Genomic DNA, 21,749 nt, shown 5'->3' on the forward strand with positions numbered 1-21,749 from the left:
TACGAACCGTGTGTCTATGTAACTTCTTAATCTTATCAGCATTCTTACGCCCACAACAGTTCCATACGGTATCGTCGTGAACGATAGAGACAATAAATGATTTAGCTATTATACTGATTTTATAATAAAGCCCTTCCTCGCTTGGCTAGCCATACTTATTCTTTTCCCAAGTTTACCAAGCAAATATTTTACGTGCACATTTCATGGGAGGAACTCATCCAAAATGCTTTCTCCAAGTATAGGGGCAAGCGAGTCTAGTTGCCAAATAACATGATGCTCTGTTATCGCGCCAGAATGGCAGAGTCCTCTTCCAGTTGTGGCTTTTACCTGTTCTCGGATCGCTGATGACTGAGTTCACTGGAACTACTGCTCGTTGAAGGTCACTGTTCTCACCGGCAAGGAAAATGAATGTATAACACTGTTAAATTACTCCTAGATTATCAACTAAGGGTCAAAAGTTCTTTTTCAAAGCACTTTTTATATTGGACCACTTAAAAGCATGCCATCACCGATCTTTTACAACAGTTTTTAGTTACCCAAACATTTAACTTCGTCTGCTACAAAACAAAACAGTGCAAGTATAACAGTAAACTATGAAAGGCTTCGTTTTGCTTCACAGCTCACTGTATTGTTCAGCTACTGTGGCTTTAGCCTGCGAACGCAGACGTATTTCCGGCTGTCGCTTGTCTCCGCCGAAAATAAGGTCTGCGAACCCGAGCCAGGAAACGATTTCTGTGACGTAGGGATTTTAAGCCAATCACAGTGTAGCTTAAGTAGCCCCAGAACTACTGCGCGAGGTATTCGCTGCGAGGAGCACTCGAGTTTCATTCTATCATGGAATCTGATTGGCCAAGGAGAAACAAAAGTCATTACGTCACAGAAATCGTTTCCTAGCTCGGGTTTGCAGACCTTATTTTCGGAGGAGACAAGCGACAGCCGGAAATACGTCTGCGTTCGCAGGCTACCGTAGCTGAGGTACTTCCTCAATCATGATTCTTGATTCTTTGAAGTAGTTTTCTCGCTCTGAACGGCTAAATAGCTTCACAGATAATTCCTCAATATGACTGTAGTGTTGGTCAAATTGAGAATGTGTCCAAAATAAAGAAGGACAGGAAGTAAAATCCTTAGCAACCTCTGAGTTGCAGTCCTAAAGCGAAATCGGTCCCATTTACCTTCGAAAGAAATATCTGAACTGAAAAAAAAAGCTAAAATAATGGACTCAATATGGAGTCAATATGCTTTACACGTAGTTCCTTTCTTGTGAATACTGTTCGTGTCAAATCCACTTCATCTACTCTCAGTCCTATTTTTTAACATGTCAAATATATCAGTATTGTCTTGGAGGTGAAATCAAGATAAATATTTGCTCTTGCACAAGCGTTGCACAATTCAGCTAGTACACCGACATTCCTCAGCTCAAAACGCAAGAATTACCAGTTTGCCAGCTTGAGAACATCTAATGTGCTACATGGTAAAGGTATTGTCAGTGCACTGAGAAAATAGAGGGCCCGTGAACAGACTTGTTTATGTTCTTTTAGAAAACATTTCGTACGAAAGCGTGCATTGAACGTTAAGGCGTGGCTGCTAGGCTAAGCCACTTTTGTCACGTTAGCAAAGTCGTTAGCAGAACATGTTGGCTGGTTTCGGAGTAAAATTTCCTGTTATTCTGAGGATATCACTCCAAGTCCAGCATATTCAAATTGAAGCACCGGGAATTTAGGAGAATGACTGCAAACAATCTGACCAACAAGATTTTCAAAAATGATTCTGCAACGTATTCAACTGTCGAAAACAATGGTTTCGTATATAGCCAGCCATGAGGAACTGTGATCGAGTGCTTACCTCGTATTTATAAATGTATGTTGAAATTTCAAGCAGCACTGTTGCAGAGGCCATATTGATGAACATAAAAAGCAAGACAACAACGGTATCATCGAGGCAGAAAGCGCTTGAACTGACTTATCACAACTGCTAATCGATCACGGGAGATAAAAATCGTCAGCAAAGGCGAAAATACGTACGAGCCAAGAACTTGAAATTATTTTGCCAGATTTCCATTTTCCCTAAAATTATATTCCTAGTTATCCCTGATCTCTAAAACCCCTAACAAGGCCTCTCAGCTCCAGGGCTCCTTGTTTCCCTCTGGTGTTTAGTAGTGAGAGTCCGCTTCAGGACTTTGGTCTTGCCTATCCTTTGTGACCTGCTTTTAAATATGTATGTATCCGTTTGCAAGAGAGCATTATTAAGCACGAACAAACTCCCATAAGTTTACACGGCAAAGACTAGCGCAATTGACAAAGAAGGCACTTTTGCCCACAACCTTGAGTTTGCTCGTCAACCAGTGTTTCCTATTCCACTTTAACTGTTTCGAGAACGGATACCAGAGACTTAAAGGTTGGTAAGTATATTTGGTGAAAATAATTTATCCTAATTTTTATGATCAAAAGTTTTTCAATCTATGAGAGGAAGTTCTCCTGGCGCTCTCCAGTTTGCGCGAATGCCGCGGCACGCGCACGGGAGAATTTTACTCGAGTGCGGCACGCGCACGCGAAATTAGTGGATCAAAATGGCTGCCATACCCGCGCGTTGAATCGAACAGCTCTATTAGAGTAAGGCTAGTTGCTAAATAACATGACGCTCCCTGTAAGGTGATGTGGCACTGTTGTGCTGGTGAAGTTTTCTCACAGTTCCTAAAGTGACTCGACAATAAAGGTAAGAATTGAAAACGCCATTAATATTTCTAAGAAACCTTGTTAAAATATCACATTAAGATTCTATTCTTATATCAAGGGTTAATTTTGGCTCCAAAGCAAACAAAACGCACTATATTCATGAAAAAACCACCATTTCTAGAATGGAAGTAGCAAGTCTGACAGAGTTTCACGTATTTCCCCTTTTTATGCTTATTACATTTTCTTTCATGGCCATTTCTTCGGTTGTCTTAGTCAGTTCCAAAAATCAAAAGTGGGGTAGCAAAATTGGTAGAGGTCGCTATCACCTTAGTTCGGATCACTGATGGCTGAAGGTCACTGTACAAACCAGCTCAGGAGCTTGAGATTAAATGCGTGACACTGTTAAAACACTCTTCAAATATTAACTGACGATCAAAAGTTCTTTTTCGATGCACTTTATTAAGCCATTTCAAAGCATGCCATCACCGCCCTTTTATAAGGTTTTTAGTTACCCACTAATTTAACTTTTTCTACTACATTTCAAAACAGCGCAAGTAAACTAAACTATGAAAGGCTTCGTTTTCTTTCACAGCTCACTGTATTGTTCAGCTACTGTGGCTTAGGGACTTCCTCGATAATGATTCGAGCCACTGAGTTGTACCCAGTATACGCATCAGAACCGCTCTTGTAACCTGGGCAATCTCCGACAGCCAATCCCACGCGTACGGTGCCTTTACCAATCCCCTCACAGTATCCCCCTATCTGACTGTGCTTGTGTACGTTGGTGTCTGTTTTGCCGTGATTAGTAGCAAGAACATCGATCGCTTCGATAGTGATTGGTTTAGAACACTCCACGCCATTGAAGGTGAAATACCAACGCTTGCAGCAGTTCAGGCAACAACAAATCCGGAAATCTCCATCATACTCCACCTTCAATGCCGTGTCTTGGTTTTTCTTCACAAAGACACAATCCTAGAATGACAGATAATGATGGAAATTTAGAAAGATTTAACATTGAATCTCGTACTGTAATTTATGAATTAATACTAATTCTAATCACCCAGCTGCTCAACTTGCTCTTGAAACTTAATTGGCTCTATGTTTGGTGCATCTTACAAGACGCACCAGCCGAGATACAGGCAGCAACTTTAAAAAATAAATAAATAATTAAAAATAATAATTTGTATAACACTCAACCTCGCAACCTCGTTTTCAGGATTTTTTCCAAGCCCTGGGAACGAGGTTACGAGGCTGAATAATACTCACAAATACAATGACAATTCCTCTGAATGAGAATAAAACAACACAAACAAAACAAACTGTTGCTTAGCCGCAAACACGAAATAATTGCTTAACCCCGCATATTCAAACAATTTAAAGTACATAACCCACCTATAACGTGTACCTTCCATCTAAGAAGTCATACTGTCTTCAGTAAATATAGAATTACTGACCTTTATCAAACCGTAATCCCTGCCATCGTTCAGTTTGCTCCAGACGCACTGTTTCCAGTTCCTCTGAGGGACCACAGCCGAGGGGCCCTGTTCGCCCTTGTCGCCCTTGGTTCCTTTAGGTCCCATTTCTCCAGGTGGTCCCACAGGCCCCTGGCTTCCTTCGGGTCCTTCAGGTCCCATTTTACCGGGTGCTCCCACAGCTCCTTGGTCACCCTTGGCCCCATCATGTCCGTGTAGCCCGGGCACTCCAGGGACACCTGGGACGCCACTGGCCGGACAAGTCGACTTGCTCTTCAAAGTTAAGATAAAAACGCAATCACTAAAACATTATTTCTCTTTCCTGTGCATTTTCCATACATTCATTCTGTTGCCTTCTCGTTCCTTCCCGAAATTAATGTCACATTGTCTTAAAGCTGGCGTGCCAAAAACGATTTTAAATTTAGAGCCCCAATCCCATAATCGAGAGGAATCTTGTAAGCGAGTGTTAAACTAACACCACACATTTTCTCGTCGGTAAATTTTGTGGGAAATTGTAAGGAAAATGAAACAGACAAAATCTATCTCTTTCTGGATAGTTTGACTCGTTGTTCGCTTTTCCAACTTGCAAGATCTGTGTTCATGTCATCTGTCAAACCACCAAGCAAGGTGTATTTACGTCTTTTAAAAATCTAACGCGTGGCGAGTTTTCTGAATGCACTTGGTTTTGCCAAGCGAAAGAAAGTGGATGAGTTTGAGAACTTACCGAATGGTCGGCGGAAAACACCAAGTGTGGTATCACACATCCCACAACACAAAAAAAGAGGACGAAACTCATTGTTCCAGCCTTTTCTTGTTAACTGCCAATACGTTCTGTTCAAAACAGCTGAAAGAAAGAAACGAGTGTTACGTGCAATTGTTTCGAGATGAGAAGTAGAGCAAAGATGAACTTCAGCCCAAATTTCCAAGTAACTCGCTTTCGTTTTTGAATGTTTTCGATCAGACTCGTCTCACGGTTGTGCAACAGTAAAGCTACCACGGTCTGTGCTCGCCGAGGCACTTAACCAGTTCACAACAGAGAATGTTTGTGAGTCAGTTATATCATCAGCTTCTAATTGTCACATATAACTAATAACAACACAAGAGATTTCACTTTAGCATCAACCACTCTACTGTTGCGTTTGAAGGGGACGGAAAGAGTGGACACCGACTTCGAGAAGCTTCTTATAATTGTTAAGGCCTTATGGCAGTCTCTTATCCGTTATCGTGCAGTGTTCAGGGCCACCGGAGACCACACAACGACCTAGCGAAGGGACCATTCTGATGATGGTGCCCTTATCGTGACTATATATTTTCAACGTGATGCCTCTTTTACAATGTTTTACAGGGAGAAAAATTCTTCAGTTGAGCCAACAGGAAAACCTGGACAACTGAATTATTTGACATTGATCTTAATCCTATTTTCGAATTGATGTCGTTGCCGAACATCTGAGTTTATCCAACTACTGGAAAAAGATGACAGGGTGGAAACTCAGTATTTCACTTACCAGTGTGTGTTGCTTATGCCTTTATGGCAATCCCAGTCTGCTGTATTTGTGCAGCTGAAAACACTGAATAACCTTAAATTGGTTCGTTATATTGATTGTTCTAATTCAATTAACGTCGAGCAATTTCTCTGCAATGTTTCACACGACTAAACGTTTAACGCCTGAAGTGACAATTTTCGAGGGATTACAATACTCGGTCTCGATTTGTATTATGCGTGATAGTTGACTCGGGCAGCACACTCGTCAACTATTACACGATAGAAATCTGAAGCTCGTAATCTGATTGTTAAATAGAAATTCCATTTTTAAACAATAAGGGCGCGTATTTTCTTTGGGCTATTTCCTAAATAATTTAAGCATCATGTTGGTAAATACGGATCCCTAATTTCGTTCATGGGTTTTACGCAGCTGACACTATCGTAGACTATTGTCCTGGTGAGCATGGTATCATAAAAGTGCAATATAGCTTTGCATAAGCTGTTAGTTATTTCACTCAACCAGCATCTTTGCTTTGAGCGAATACAATCAAGCTGAGTACCATGAGTTAGTTTTTCTGATATTAATTAGAAGTTGTCTATTCATGAACGTCAATAAACATTTTTTCTTTGCGTAACAAAATATTAATTTTCAGTTTTGTTTAGGTTTTGATGCGTCATATCCTTGACATGTCTTGCGAAACTTTCTACCTGATGGATTTAAACATCTATGATTATCCGAGACTGTCTCAAAATATTTGAAATGTTTCTCGTAAAAACCATTAGACAAAAATAAGTCAGTATATTATAACTCATGGGGTATGTCTGTGGTGGTTTACTTAACCTGCAAAACTTAATGCATTTGGTTATGGTCAAGTGCAAAATCTTGAGAATTTGAAAAAATAGCCTCCACTTTAAATTAATTGCTCCTTTTCAGAAAGGGACGCAATTTGAGCAATAGATTATCTTGTGCGCTTGTTCTGCTTCAAACGTACCGAACCAAAAGGCCACAATAGAACGTGTTGTATGACTGTCACCCAGGCTAAGCGAAGAGCATGATTTGAAGTCTTTTAAACATGATTCTGTGATGAAACTGGACAATTAGGGAATTCGCAAATCATTTTCACACGTGCGATGATTGGCACACGACTGACATATCGTAGGAGTTTTAATTTAAGGGCGATTGTACATATGGGTGAATGTGCGTTATCAAGATGCCTTTCTATGTATTATTTTTAAAAGGTCACAGGGCCTGACCTGTTCTTCCTTTGACTACTGTATTCCTGAGCGAATGTAACTGGGGGAGACTGCCATAAAATCTTTGCTTTACGGTTTAAGAGCCTAGAATTTTTCTTCCTTCGTAATATTTTACCCCTCTTTCTATCTCCAGTAGTTATAGGCCAGTAGCTTCCTTTTGTAGTGATTTAAAATAACGAAAAACATTTCTGGAGAGCAGAGCTTCTTCACTTCCATACAAAACCTCATTATTTTTGCAATATTCAAATGGTCATTAAATCTCAACCTTACGCGGCCGGCATTGGTCTGAAAATTGGTGTTGTAGCTATCTAAGACATGATCTTTACAATTCTGAAATTCATATAGCTGTAGTTAAGAGTTTTGAAATTATCAGTCACGTTACCAATTGTTGCAAAAGGCCTAATGGGTTTTGGTTTTACTTCTGACTGGATGACAGCTGGATAAATTCCCATCTGTATAACTAGCAAATACACAGACCACTAAGAAACAATCCTGCCACTTCAAAAAGGCTCCTGTGAAATCGGAGGTGTATCAGTTGAAAATGACATTTATCCTAGTAAGTTTACAGAGTTAACTGAAACAGGACACTCGAAGGTACCTCTCACTTTTATTTTGAAAATCAGGCACAACAATTAATGAAATCTTTGAAAAAAAAAATTAATCGCCATTTATCGTAACCTGTCTCAAATTTACGTTAACTACAAACAAACTTGTTTATGATAATAATAAAGACACCTGACAGCGAAGGAAACAAGATGCGCGAGCAAATTTGACGGCAATGTTGCAGCTCCCTGAAACTCAGCTCCTAATCAGTTAAACATTATAACTTGTACATGAGAAAAGAAAATTGACTTGTAGCGTCGATCTGTCTTAATTATGGTTGGGAAGGTGGAACCTCCTCAATCAAAATACGGCTCACAGAGTTATAACCGGTAAATGCCGGCCCAGCTTTTTTACCCACGCAATCTCCTGTGTGAAATCCCACTCTGACTGTGCCCCAGGAAATTCCCTCGCAGTACCCTGCAATATATCCAGTTTTGTGTATGTTCGTGTCCGTTCTACCGTGGTTGTGAGCGATGTGGTGCACACCATCTATAGCGAGAGGCCTTTGACATTCCACACCGTTGAAGGTGAAGTACCAGCGCTTACAGCAATCCAGACAACAGCATATCCTGAAATCTCCGATGAATTCGACTTTCAAGGCTGTGTACGATTTGTGCTTGGTGAAAGTACACTCCTATAGAACACAAGAAACCGTAATAGTCAGTGGCAATCTGGGACTGAACGAGAAAAGACTTAGCTTCTACACTCTCTTGAAACTAAAAACGTGTTTAAATTGAAAAATGTTACTATGTGAAGTGGGTTCAACAATGAAGGAAAAGTGAGTCATTTTACAAAATAGCCCATAAGAAAGAAACTTCCTCCCCTTGCTGATAACTTAAGATTTTAAAATGTTTACCGGATGGCGTTCTCAGTTTTTTCCCTCCCCTGTCCGTAGACTTCAGCGCCCGCCTCTCCCCCGAAAACAAAAAACGCCTGATCCCATAGGTTATATCAGACATAAAATGACAGCTTTAATCTTTTTGTCATCGAAATTTTGGGCGTCTTTCGGACGAAAGAGTAGGCTAGGGAACGCACAACGAATTTTATCAAACTTTCTTTGCATCTGCAGTTATTTTAAAACATTTCGTGGCACTTTTTTGGGTCAAACTAACTCGTTGAAAAGAGCTAGACAAATTCTGCTCACCAGTAGCAATCCATAATCTCTGTTATCGTCCAAATTTTTCCACGCACATTGTTTCCAGTGTTTGGCTTGGCCTTCCTTTCCTTTCGGTCCTGGCGGGCCTTCTAACCCAACGGGCCCAGGCGAACCCATGGGGCCTTGTTGGCAAGGAACACACGGAGGACTCCAGCCTGGCGGTCCGACCGGTCCGGGATATCCCGTCTCTCCTTTGTGTCCGCGTCGCCCACGTCGGCCAGGACTCCCTGGTGGGCCAGCCGGGCAAGTGAAAGGACAGATAGGCGCGGGTGGGGACTGGGACGTGCTCTAAAAACGAAAAGAAAAAGAAAGAAAAAAGAATGACAGGTAATCCTGAAGACTTGACAAAAGCTGCCATTTTGAAGAGGAACAATTTAACTCACCAAGTAAATATTGCAAGCGGCAAGCCAGATGAGACAAATAATGAACATTTTTATAGCTTTCATCTTTCCATCCATACCGCACAGGTCTACAATCAAACAAATGTTTTACAAATCATATTTAGATTAACACTTAACCATGCTTTTGGATTTCAACAAACAACTTCAACGTTATAAAGTTAAGAGTCCAAAAGTGTTTTGAATAAGTCAATAAATAGTTTTAACTCTCAAAACGCTTAAGATTTAGAAGATTATAGTGTGTATATACATTTTCCGCAAGCCCTGAGGTAATTTACAGTCAGTTGCCACAAAATATATTACATATTTTTTTTAAACTAACTACTTGTTAACGGCGCCGTGAGCCCGGACCGGTTCTTAATTCGTTCAAGTTTATTTTTTCGTCTTCGTGATTTGCTTCTTGCAAGTAAGCTTAAACAGGAAAGTTGGTCATTCCTCCCCGAAATGACCTCTCTACAAAAGAGGCTAGGCACAAAAATCAATTGACCTGAAAAACCGATATAGGACGGTTGGAACTGTGTATTACGCATGCTTGCTAAAGAAGTTGATTATATATTCTAGAGCAACGCATTAACTGCCACTAACGTTTTTATCACAATACCTTAAAAGGTACCGTAAAAGCACCTGCCGTGGAACTTTGGAAGCTGAACACTCTAAAACCAGGTTTTCACTAGCGACGCAAGCATAAGCGCAAGTACAAGCGCAAGCACAAGCGCAAGCACAAGCGCAAGCACAAGCGCAAGCGCAAGCAATATGGATGACCCAAGTGAAAACAAAATTTGACGCAAACATAAGCACAAGCAAAATCATCCGAACCTTCCGAACTGTTTAGAGGTGATCTGGATCCAGTGTTTTCACTGGCCAAACATATCCACGTGTGGTAAATATCTTTGTGCTTGTGTTATGCCTGAGCAGTATTTCGTTTTCACCTGTTGCAGCGCAAACGCAGGCATAAGCGCAAACACAAGAAAAAGGACAAATTTGATCTTTGCGCTTGTGCTTGCGTTTGTGCCAAGAGAAAATTTCTCTTGCTTGTGCTTATGCCTGCGTCAAGGCCGTTTTTACGGTGAAATAAGAATTGTTGCACTTGCGCTTGTGCTTGCGTCGCTAATGAAAACCCCTGGGAGGGGGTCTCCCATTTAAAAAGGACGGGGGTGCTCGTCGGAACTTTTGAAAAGAACCCTCAAGAGGTACCAAGATCCTTTTTTGTTGGCATGGCTTGAAATGTTTTTCACCCCTAAGAGGAACTAATTCTAAAACAACATACCATCTCTTATCATATTTTTTTCGACTCAATACCCTAAAAGATACTGCAAAAGCTTACGCTGTTCCCCCGTCTTAGCCTGCGAGCAGGCTCACCTTTGAGTCACACGCGCGAGCGTCGAAGAGCAAAGCGATCCGGCGGGAAGGAGTCTATTTTCTCGTCTCGCGGCTGCGCCGCTCGATTTCGCGCTCGCGGCTACGCTACGCGTGCTTGTGCTCCAACGTGAGCCTGGAGTCCCCCCGGGTGAAAACTAGGCTTAAGAGCTACCAGATCCGCTTTTTTAACCCCTGAAAGGTACGACGACCACTCCTTCCTTTTTACATTGCAGTCCCCCGCACGGGAGTAAGAAGCTTCTGAGTAAACCGAAAAATGTCCTAGATTAAAAGTTGAAGGCAGTTTTGTTTTAGCTACGTACATTTAGCGGTTGCACGCTTCAGAGCGCCTCCTTCGTCTGCTGATCAGGCGTAGATCTAGGAAAAACGATGAGCGATTTCCAAAACAACAAGCACCGAAGGCGCAAGCTTCTAGAGTGCTCCCAGCCATACTCCCCCAGGAAATGATTGGATTTCAACTCCCTATAGTTCCCCCTTTCCTGGGTTTCTGAGTCATTCTAAAAAATCTGACCAATTTCTGTCAAGAGATCATTAACACGTTGCATTTTCTCAGGACGTTAAACAAAGTGATTCTCAAATGTTGTTTGGACGTGCCACTGAGTTAATTCTTAACGGGCCTAGGAAACGATTGCTCTAACAAGTCTCGCGAATGTAGGAACAAAGTTTGTTCAAGTGAAGCGACAAGAAGTTTACTTGTAATCGCGATTCATTCAAAGTGAAACGGTAAATAACCATGCCAAGCGATGGAACAAAGTGGTTTCGAGAACTAAGAAGTATAAATAGCGAATACATGTACTACAAAAAGATCAACTAGAAACAAGAGACAATAGTCTCTTGTTAGAAACTATAAACTTGGATGCAAAAGCTTACTTGCTTTCGAATTCGCCGCCTGAGGAATTTCACGAATTACACCGTAGAAAGAGTCTAGAAACCTTTAAAACTTGATATTTTCACATTGAAAGAATGTCTGAGAAATACAAAGGATAACAGCGTTCTTTGTTCATATATCACAAAAAATGTAACATGATACAACTGATAATAATACTAAGGGGCCTCTAAAGGCTAGAAAGGAAATACGAAAACCATAAAATATTTGGCCGCAACACCAGGTTTAACCCATTGCAATATCATAGTGCAAAGTTTAAGGATTCAGTTTCTGATTAATTAACTTGGTTTGCGAAGACTGCGGAGCTTCGCTCTGTTCGTTCTCTTCAGATGCAGAGCAGAATCGTTTTTGCTGTACTTGGATATGGTGTTCAGATTTTGACTATATTTTGGTCCCGAAATAGGGTATGTTTTTCACTCCAGCACTGGGTATTTTGTTTCCGGCGTGAAGAACTATTTTTTTTCCCATCTTCCCCCGAAGTAAACACGACGGTCAGGCTAGTGGGAAATACAGTATGTTTCTAAAATTGATTTATGTATTTAGGGGTTTTGAGTAACCGAAGTTATGCTTATGAAAGTGCACCTTTAAACACGAAGGCGCGCTATATAAGGAAGTCTTCCCTGGGAAGACCGACGCTCATTTGTCAGTCATCGTTAACGTGCGCGGGTCAAATTCAAAATGGCGGGCGATTTGAATACACGAAAGGTAAGCCGTAAGTGAATTGTGATAACAATGGGGTGACAGGCCTGCACAACTCCCATCCACGCGTAATAGCCGGTTAAAACTTTGCTCTAACGAGTATATCCTTTAGGGATCTGCCCCTTTTGTACGAGACAATAGAGGGATCTTTGAATATTCTTCTAAGCAATGGTTGTTGTTGAATTAAATGCCAATTCTGCATAAGTATTTGCCTTAAGTTAGGCACTGATGGGCGATATTGTGTGACAAAAGGCAAGATTCGCGTGTCTTGTTTACGTTTCTGTTGTAGAGCAGCGTTTCTCTCCTCAAATGTAATTTCTGCGAGAGTTGTTGAAACAAGAGTTTCAGGATACCCTCTTTCGATGAGATTTGTTTTAAATTGTGAAATAGCAGTTTTGAATGCTGTTTCAGAGGAGTTGGTTCGGAGAAGTCTGAATGCCTCGCCCTTGATGAAGCCCTTTTTGACCCCTGGTGGGTGGCAACTCGAGAAATGCGTGTACTGAAATGTTTCAGTAGCTTTGAAATGAGTTTTAATGTCTAGTCTAGACTGTTGTGCAAATCTTTCGCCTTTGTAAACTTTTGTGTCGAGGAACGTTGTTTCCGTGTCGAGGAACGTTGTTTCCGTGTCGGAAACTTCAGCCGTGAACTTGATAGTGGGATGGTGGCTATTTGCTTGTTCAATGAACTGCGCGACTTCGTCTTTGTTTATATTCCAGATAGAGAATATATCGTCAATATACCTTTTCCAGGCGAGTGGTTTTTGAGCGCTTTGATTTAACATTTGTGATTCTACCTCTCCCATAAAGATGTTGGCAAAAGCGACTGCCATTTTAGTACCCATGGCTGTTCCATGTGTTTGAAGGTAGTTACACAAGCCATTACACAAAAAACCTCTCATATAACAGAAACGAAGTATACTGAGAAAAGCTATTGACTGCGGGCACACAGCGGCCAACCAAAAAACTGAGGCCGCGGGCGCAAAAACACAACAAAGTTCACAGGCAGTCCGCCATATTGAGTTCGAACTATTGTACCTGAAGAAGAGCAGTAAAACTGCCCGAAACGCCACGTTTAAAAACATTTTAGCCTCAGAAAAGTCCCGTTTAGAACAATATTTACTTCATTTCTTTTATACGGAATTAGTAAGCCTGACAGAGTATTTTCCATATCTTGGCTTATTAGCGCTTTTTCATGCATGGCCAGTTCTTCGGTTATCGGCACTACTTCCAATCTATTGGCACAACAAAAAGGTCAGAGCTGGCTATTGCCCGTTCTTGGATCACTGATGACTGAGTGCGCTGGAACTATATTGATTCCTGAAGGTCACTGTCATAACCGGCAAGGAAAATGAATGTTAAGCATTGTTAAATTACTCTTAGATTATCGACTGATGGTCAAAAGTTCTTTTTCGAAGTACTTTATTGAACCATTTCAAAGCATGCCATCACCGCTCTTTTACAAAAGTTTTAGTTACCCAATATTTAACTTTGTCTATTACATTTCAAAACAGCGCAAGTAAACTAAACTATGAAACGCTTCGTTTTCTTTCACGGCTCACTGTGTTGTTCAGCTACTGTGGCTTAGGGACTTCCTCGATCATTATTCGGGTCACGGATTTGTGCCCAGCATACGCGTCAGAACCGCTCTTGAAACCTGGGCAATCTCCGACCACCAATCCCACGCGCACGGTGCCTTTACCAATCCCCTCACAGTACCCCCCGATCTGACTGTGCTTGTGTACGTTGGTGTCTGTTCTGCTATGGTTCTGCAAAATCGCATCGATCGCTTCGATAGTGGTTGGGTTAAAACATTCCACGCCATTGAAGGTGAAATACCAACGCTTACAGCAGAGGTTACAAAAAGCTACTCTGAGATCGCCATCGAACTCCACTTTCAAGGCTGTGTCTTGGTTTTTTTTAACAAAGACGCAGTCCTACAAAAATAAAGAAAGGCATTACGAAAGAGAACGTAAAAGAACTACAGTGATCAAATTCCTACACAAATTAAAAATCACAAAAAGCACTAACCCTTATCAATCCGTAATCCTTGCCATCTTCCAATGGTTTCCAGGTGAACTGTTTCCAGTTCCTCTGAGGGACCACCCCCGAGAGACCCTTTTCTCCTTTGTCGCCCTGGGTTCCTTTAGGGCCCATCTTTCCAGGTGGTCCGACGGGTCCTTGGCTTCCTTTGGACCCTTCAGGGCCCTGAGGTCCCCTTTTACCGGGGGCTCCCACAAGTCCTTGGTCACCCTTGGCCCCGTCTCTTCCACTGAGCCCAGGCACTCCGGGGACACCTGGGACGCCACTGACTGGACAGCTTGAGATCTGCGGAGACTGAGTCTTTGCCCAGTGTTAAAACAAGATTGCAATTACATGTAAGAAACTTTGTCTTCACTTCAAAGTGTCCGGTTTACAAGGAATAATACTAGGAAAAACAAGTTAAAACATATCTGCTGGGGAAAAGAAACAGATGTAAATTGGGCAGAAAAATTCATATTTAAATGCTTATTTCTTAGAGATTTCGTAGCCGACATGGTCCCAAATGAATTATGGCAATTTAGCTGGTTGACTGCTTCTGAAAATGCTGCATTTTGATTTAAAAAGACAGCCCTGACAGTTTTATTCGTTTCTATCTCCAGACAAACTGGCACAGGAATTACGAACATTCACTCGACAAGGACAACCAAAATCAGAACAATGTTTGGGTCAAGCAGTTATATAGCGGTCTTTTAAATAATCAGTTGAAAATACCGATGTAGTATTATTCGAATGGGATCAGGTTTATTCCTCTTCGTATTTTTTTACTTTCAAATCGGCAGGTTTTTGAAGAATATCTGCGAATCGCGACTAAGAGATGCGAGCCAAACGAGCGAGGCCGCGAAGTAAGATCCAAACTGAAAGAAGGAACTGAATTATGCAAAGCGAAAACAACATGGTCATTGACTTCAATATCGGGGACCAAGGTGTTTTACGTTTCCGTAAAAGAGGCCAGTCAAAAACCACATTGATTTGCTGAAAGGACAAACTTATGAAGTAAAAACCCTACCGACTGGTTGGCGGAAAACACCAACTACGAAAATTCGCTTAATTACATGGCAAAGACAACCAAAAAAGTGCAAGGTTTGTGTAAGGTAGTTATACTGAGTTATAGAGGTCGTTCAAATAATCAATTGAAAGTGCCGACACAGTATTCTTTCGAATGGGATAAGTTCAATAGATTATCAAAGTAAGAGAGTGTATCCCCCACATACGCCTTCTACAGAAGGTAATCCCTTTTAAGTTATTTTAAGACATTGTTTCGTTGATCAAACAGGCGTTGCCTCTTAATTGACAGATTTATTTGTTGACAAGAATCGTGATTAACATAAATTATATACATTGATTTAAAAGCGTTAGGTTATTGTGTTTCAAACCAGTTTTTCAGTAGAATCGAAGTGAGAAAGAAGTTATTTTAGTCTGTCTGTTAAACCCGCTTACCTGGAGAATCTGTTTGTTAAACCCGCTTACCTGGAGAATCTGTTTGTTAAACCCGCTCACCTGGAGAATCTGTTAAAGACTCAGTGCTAACCCGTAAACTGCGACTGTTGTAACTACCCGCCACAGAAGTAAGTTGAAATGCAAGTTTTCTGAATTTAGCTTCGAGAAAAAGATTTATTTGTGTTCGTTCTAATTGCGAATTATAAATGTATTTCTTTTAGATCGAATAATTATTAAACCTTGGCTTGATATTATGCGGTTTGTGGTGGTCTTGTGAGCTAGCCAGTTCCATGTGCAACAGACATGGTACCCAGTTCTTCCGAGGATGTTACTCGCGCGTTGCGTGGATGTTTCCGTGGAGGATTTGTTCATGTTTCGTTTCGTTTTAAAGAGAAAGAAAACCTCCAACGCTGTGGGGATGTCTTCTTTGATATTTTAATATCAAAGAAGCCAAGGAGCTTCGGTCCTCGCTATGTTTTAATGCATTTCGAAACTTTATTGGGAGTTTAAATAAGAGACAGATGTCCGCAGAACAAACACTGAACAACAAATGAAAAAACGGCAGAGAAATGAGCAGCCAAACAAGTGCGATGCAAAACAAACGAACGCCCGAACACAGCGCAACTGAGCACACAGATATTCCAAAGTGCAGACAGAAGCTCCCCCCGCCCAAGCAGCAAAAGGGAGTTAAATTGAGCAACAATGACAACAACACCAAAGACACTTTATATCCAATATATGAATCTAGCAAGAATTTCGATTCATTCAGTTTTTCTATCGCTGTCAGAGATATTCCCAACAGAATATGTATGACAGCGTCAAAATTCGAAAAAGAAGTTTCAAAAATTGGCCACCGTAGTTCACGTTCTCTACGCAGAATGTGGCCTTTTCATGTTGTATTTTGTAAAGAACGGCAAAGAAATGAATAAAATTATAACGCACGCTACACAGCCAATGTATTCGTTGCCGTTGCCGTAGTGGTTTGCTTATTAAGCTCCCAAAAACCAAATTAACAGCAAAAGAATGAACAGTCAACCGACCACATAAGCAAACGAAAGCGCAGCCGAAAAAAAACAGGACGCGAAGAGTGCAGAAAACATCTGTGCTATGGACCGTCCCTTGAACTTGAAAATCAGAACATATAAAATGACTTTTCGCCATATTTCCCGTCATGTAGTCTCAGCTAGTTGCGAGAAAGTCGCTTGGGTCCACGTATCGCGCGAGTAACATCCTCGGAATAACTGGGTACCATTTCTAAAAATGAGGAATAACCTTGAATATAAGGCCTATATGGGAGATTCACTCTCTTACGTTGATAATCTCTTGAATCAGGTGTATTTCTCTTTGTAATTTTTTACTTTCAAATCGGCAGGTTTTTGAAGAATATCTGCCAATCACGACTGAGCTGAGATACGGGCCAAACGAACGAAGTCGTGAAGGAAGACCCAAAGTAAAGAAGGGACAGAATGATTCATAACGAAAACATCTTATTTGATGACTTTAATACCGGGCACCGAGGTGTTTTACGTTTGCGAAAAAGACCAGTCATCAAAAACCACACTGATTTGCTGAAAAGACAAACTTGTGAAGTAAAAACCTTACCGACTGGTTGGTGTAAAATACCAATTGTGGAATGATACACGAGAAAAGACAAATGATCTTCAAACTCATCTTTCCTTGGTTTACGTCAAGTCCACTTAGTCTGGAAGAATTCTGTAAACTAGGAAAACAATGACACAAAAACAATCAGCACCACGAAAACAAAAAGAAAATTTAACCGAGAGAAAACAATTTAACCAAGAGAAGAGCATTCATTCACCTTCTGAGTCGATTGGACTGAAAAACCACTTACCAAATTAACTCAAATTATCGCCAAGTTTACGTCCAAGATTTCTTGGCGTCAGAGACTTCAAAAGTTCGGATTAAAATAATACTCAGAGTTTAAAGTTTTAACTCTGGACTCTAAACAACTCATACGCTTCACACAATTCTTTTTTAGTGAAAAAACTGGTTCACCTAGCCTCAAACTGGTTTGTTTAACACAACAAATATTTACTGTCCGGTTGAGCTGACAATAAGGTAAATATTTGCCTGGTTTCACAGACAGATGATCAAAAACTCAACATTTTCTGTCATGCTACCAGACACTCCTGCAAAACGCAAGAATTTGATTTGAGATTATCTGATTTGGTTCGAGGTTTAAGTGTTGCCGTGCAGTAAACTGCTTTATTATTCAACTTTCATACACTGTACGAATTCCGATTTTCTGATTGGCTGATTTGTACCACTTGATACTGGGTTGTGATGAGACAACCACCTTGACGTCATCATTATGGTGTAATAGCCGTGGTGTTAATTCAACACACCGCTGTCATTACACCATGGCTTCGACCGACTCAAATATAGTGGTTTCAATGCAGTGTTTCTTTGTGCAGTGTATTCAATTTGAATAATAAAAATGTTAACGCACTCATTGTTCGTGAATTATCGGGATTTACCCGTACTCGTTCACTAACAATGAGCTCGGTATTGACATTTCTCGTTCTTTGTTAGTGAACTCGTGCAGGTAAATCCCGATTATTCACTCGCTGAGTGCGATAACCTGTAATAGGCCCTTTGCACGATCCGGTCACATGGTACAAAATCACACATGCTGGTGAGCAAGTTGCGCAGTGGGACTTCCAAAACAATGCAACTCGTGCCAGTCCACCTGGACCTGCCTTTGTTTTGGAAGTCCCACTGCGCAACTTGCTCACCAGCATGTGACCGGATCGCGCAAAGGGCCTATTAAAAGTAAACACTGACGCAAGCAAAAAAGAAGTGAAATTCGTGTAGTAAACTGCTTCAAAAGCATACACTGATGCATGCAAAAATAATAACTTAAATGTTGTACTAACTCATAAACTTCCTCTATAAATTCATAAATATTTGAAAACTTAATCTTGATTTATCTTTCATGTTCTCTTTCCGAACTCCATACATTTTTCTATAAATTAGTTAGGAGAATTTGTTTCACTATCAAAGCGGCGCTCCGTTGGTGATCATTTGCTTGACTCTCGTGACCTATAATCCTGATAATGGCTCAGATCATCATGAAAAATTATATATTTATCAATCTGGCCTGTGCATCCTCGTTATTTAAAACTCCTTTTATTGCGGGTCAAAAAATTTACGTCAAGTCAGTACTGTTTAATTGTTTTCTGTCACGGTGTGACTTAGCACCTTCATTAAAATTATACTTGAATTAATGAGTGAACTATTGGATAAGCGACATCAAAGCATTCTAATTAAATTTATTTACTACTACATTAATAAAATCTCAACAAGAAATCCTATTACAAATACCTCTGAGAAACGAAACGACGCGATTCATTCAAAATCAATTCATTGGGTGAATCAAGCAAACGTTTGCATGAGCGGACGTACCATTGTGCGGACAAGGCGGCCCATCTTTTTTTATAGGTGTAGGGTGAAACTTTCTTTGCCTTGCGCGCGTTGTTAACTAAAGGAGAAATTCCGCCCTTTTTTGTCTCCCATTTCGTTGCATGGCTCAAAAGAATATTTGTGTAAGCTAACATGGTCTAATATAATTTGAATTTCTCGATTTTGTTGACTGGATATTTCAAGTTCACGTACAAATTTAGGCAACTGTAACATTAGCTTCAGACTACGAGAAGTCGGTTTTTATTCTTGGGATTCCCCGCGCTCGGGACTGAGTTTAGATTACGCAAATTAGAGAAAGAAAAGCGGAGGGAATGAGAAGAGGCAGGAAAAACCTACTACGAAGACTGCGAAGGTCTTTCATTTTTTCTTGTACGTTCTCGGCGCCAGGCTTGTCACCGCTCGATCGCTCGTCGCGCGCTAGGAAAAGAACGAGATCACTCGCAGTCTACAGCTGCTTTGATTTCTGGTCTAGAACGAAGCTGACCTGAGATCCTAAAATGTAACTGACTTATTTTACCGGCCTCTAATAAACCGGTAAAACAAGGTATTTTACTTTGGCCCTCTAACGCCACGTCATCTTTTTCAAATTGACTCAGCGCTTACATCTGTAATCCTAATGGAAAAAACCACTGATACTATCAGAGCTTTTTAGAGAAGGACTGAGGGGCAAAGCGCCGGCCCATATGATAACTGTCAATCCTAATCGTGGACCCTTTATTTCTGCTCGGGTTCAGACCTTCAGTATTCTCCATTATAATCCATCAAATACTCTCGCTCGCGCGCGATTGGTCTAAGCCCGTCACGTGACTAAATATTCCCCAGCTAAAACTGGGGAATATCCGAGGATATTCCCCAGCTTTCAAAACTGCGCGTGTTGCGAAAACTATTTGAAGGATAATCAACACAATGGCCTCCATTTGGCGCAAAAATATGCTCAGATATTTGCCCTTGGACATTATCTGTTCCACTGACAAATATCCTATCGCGCCAAATGGAGGCTATTGTTTATTTATTTATATGTCTTTCCATTAATGGTTTGGTTGGTCAGCGGACGTTATTGAATTGGTCAGTTTCATGATGTCCAGGATAATCAAGGTCTTGCCAAGTGCTATCAACCTCAGTCCCTGGATATCGACCTGGATATCATGTAAAACTAAAGTCAACAACTTTTTGTCACCATTCAAACCAATAATCCTCAGTTTTAAAGGCCGGGAAGGTGTCATGGTAAGAAAAAAGATAAATAAGAAGCACACTAAATTAAGAAAGATGTTTTGGATCCCGAACTTCTTTCTGAGGTTAGTCGGTATCTCTATGGAGTTCAGTTGAACATATGATCACTCTTTAGTCTTCAGTAGGTATTAGAATTTAATTCGAGTTTAAACGTTCCGTACTTGTACTTCCTTTAGACTGTTCACAGCCCTCTATGTTCTCGTATTTTTATGCGATCGCTGAACGGGCGGATAGTATCGCGAGAGAACTGGACGCAAGCGCAAAACAGAAGACTAGCTAGCTACAATAGCTTCTCCTATTAGGCTGTGAACAGTCTAATAATAGTAATATATACGTTAACTTCTAAATATTGCTTTTTGAGTTAATTTAACGTTTCAAAAGTGTAACAGCTCGGGTCTTTTGTCCAGAAAAAGTCAGTGTCGTTTTCGGCATTTTCGATTGTACTGGTGTCCTCAGAGGCCTATATGATATAAGATAATATAATGGGCTCCTGGTGTCTTGGAAGAAAAGAAACAAACGAGGCTCTACGAAACAATTCCAAAACTTGAAACCTGCTCTTAAATCGGTGTGGGGTGGGAGTGGGTTACATTTAGAGTGGATTTCGTTCTGCGAGCGAAAATTCAGGTCAAGTTGAATTGAAGGAATCAGCGGACAAGACAGCTAAAAGAACCTTTCAACAAAAAGTCATACAACAATCAACAAATGCTTTTAGATCATTTTAATCCCTGTTGAGCGTGAAGCTCTATGTTATCATATAGCAAACAACCTTCCTCCTTTCTGAGTTGCTTAGTTTGAAGCTGCTCAGTTCTGGGGTGCAGGAAATTCCTCAGTCATGATTCGGGTCAAGAAGTTATACCCAGTATAACCATCAGCTGTTTTGAATCCAAATTTCCGACGTGAAATGCAACTCGGACGATTCTCTTGGGAATTCTTTCATAGCATCCACTAATCAGAGTTGAATTGCATATGCCAAGAGCTTAAACAATAGCGATTGTTTAATTCATTTAAACACTTTCGGTAAAGATAAAAATTGCTAATACTATATCACTTTAGAGTAATTCATTTTTGGCGCTCTTCACCCTAAACTACGATGTGCTAATGAACGAAGGAGCATTGAAAAAAGTTTCTCGACGTGCATCATCGTTCTATTGAAGATTTCATGTACACTCCTTCTCTCTGAAATAGAAAGCAAACTTGGGTCCACATTTAATAATAATAATAATAACAATAATAATAATAACATTTATAATGCGCAAATTTCATAAAACGTTCAAATGTGTATGACAAGATTAAAAACGGAATAAAAAGGCTAAAATTACAATTAAAAGTAAACTAGCAATGATTTTAAAAAGCCTAAATTACAATTAAAAGTAAACTTACAATAATAAAAACAACTATGATAAAAATGTATGACGGAAAAGGTGAGTTTTAGCTTGGCTTTAAAAATACTAACAGTGCTGGCGCTTCTTATGTCAAATGGTAACGCATTCCAGAGTTTCGGTGCAGCACAGGTAAAAGAACGGTCACCTAGTGTAGCTTTTAATTTAAAACGCGGATTACTAAGAAAAAGTTTATCGCTAGAATTCCTTAGATTATATT

At 40.5% G+C, this 21,749-nt stretch overlaps 2 protein-coding genes across 2 annotated transcripts; both read right to left on the reverse strand.

The window, feature by feature from the left end:
* Positions 1–8,066: 8,066 nt before the first annotated feature.
* LOC145466592 (uncharacterized) lies at positions 8,067–11,505 on the reverse strand. The gene is made up of 3 exons (XM_081450306.1): positions 11,286–11,505; positions 9,024–9,109; positions 8,067–8,928 (listed from the first exon to the last, which is right to left on the reverse strand). The coding sequence occupies exons 2-3, from the start codon at positions 9,096–9,098 to the stop codon at positions 8,587–8,589; spliced, it is 417 nt and encodes a 138-aa protein (XP_081306432.1). The 5' UTR covers positions 9,099–9,109; positions 11,286–11,505; the 3' UTR covers positions 8,067–8,586.
* A 1,852-nt stretch (positions 11,506–13,357) lies between these two features.
* Positions 13,358–14,351, reverse strand: LOC145465100 (collagen triple helix repeat-containing protein 1-like; the record flags this gene model as incomplete). Its single annotated transcript, XM_081448880.1, has 2 exons — positions 13,358–13,933; positions 14,028–14,351. Coding segments are annotated over 2 exons (687 nt in total), but the record flags the coding sequence as incomplete, so codon positions are not given.
* Between the last annotated feature and the right edge of the window lie 7,398 nt (positions 14,352–21,749).

Source organism: Orbicella franksi, chromosome 13 (assembly GCF_964199315.1).
Source record: "Orbicella franksi chromosome 13, jaOrbFran1.1, whole genome shotgun sequence".
NCBI lineage: Eukaryota > Metazoa > Cnidaria > Anthozoa > Scleractinia > Merulinidae > Orbicella > Orbicella franksi.

Coding starts and splice junctions, on each gene's coding strand:
- LOC145466592 (XM_081450306.1), bottom strand. CDS start 9,098: ATGGATGGAAAGATGAAAGCTATAAAAATGTTCATTATTTGTCTCATC. Junction 8,929..9,023: donor CCGCTTGCAATATTTACTTG/GTGAGTTAAATT, acceptor TTTCGTTTTTAG/AGCACGTCCCAGTCCCCACC.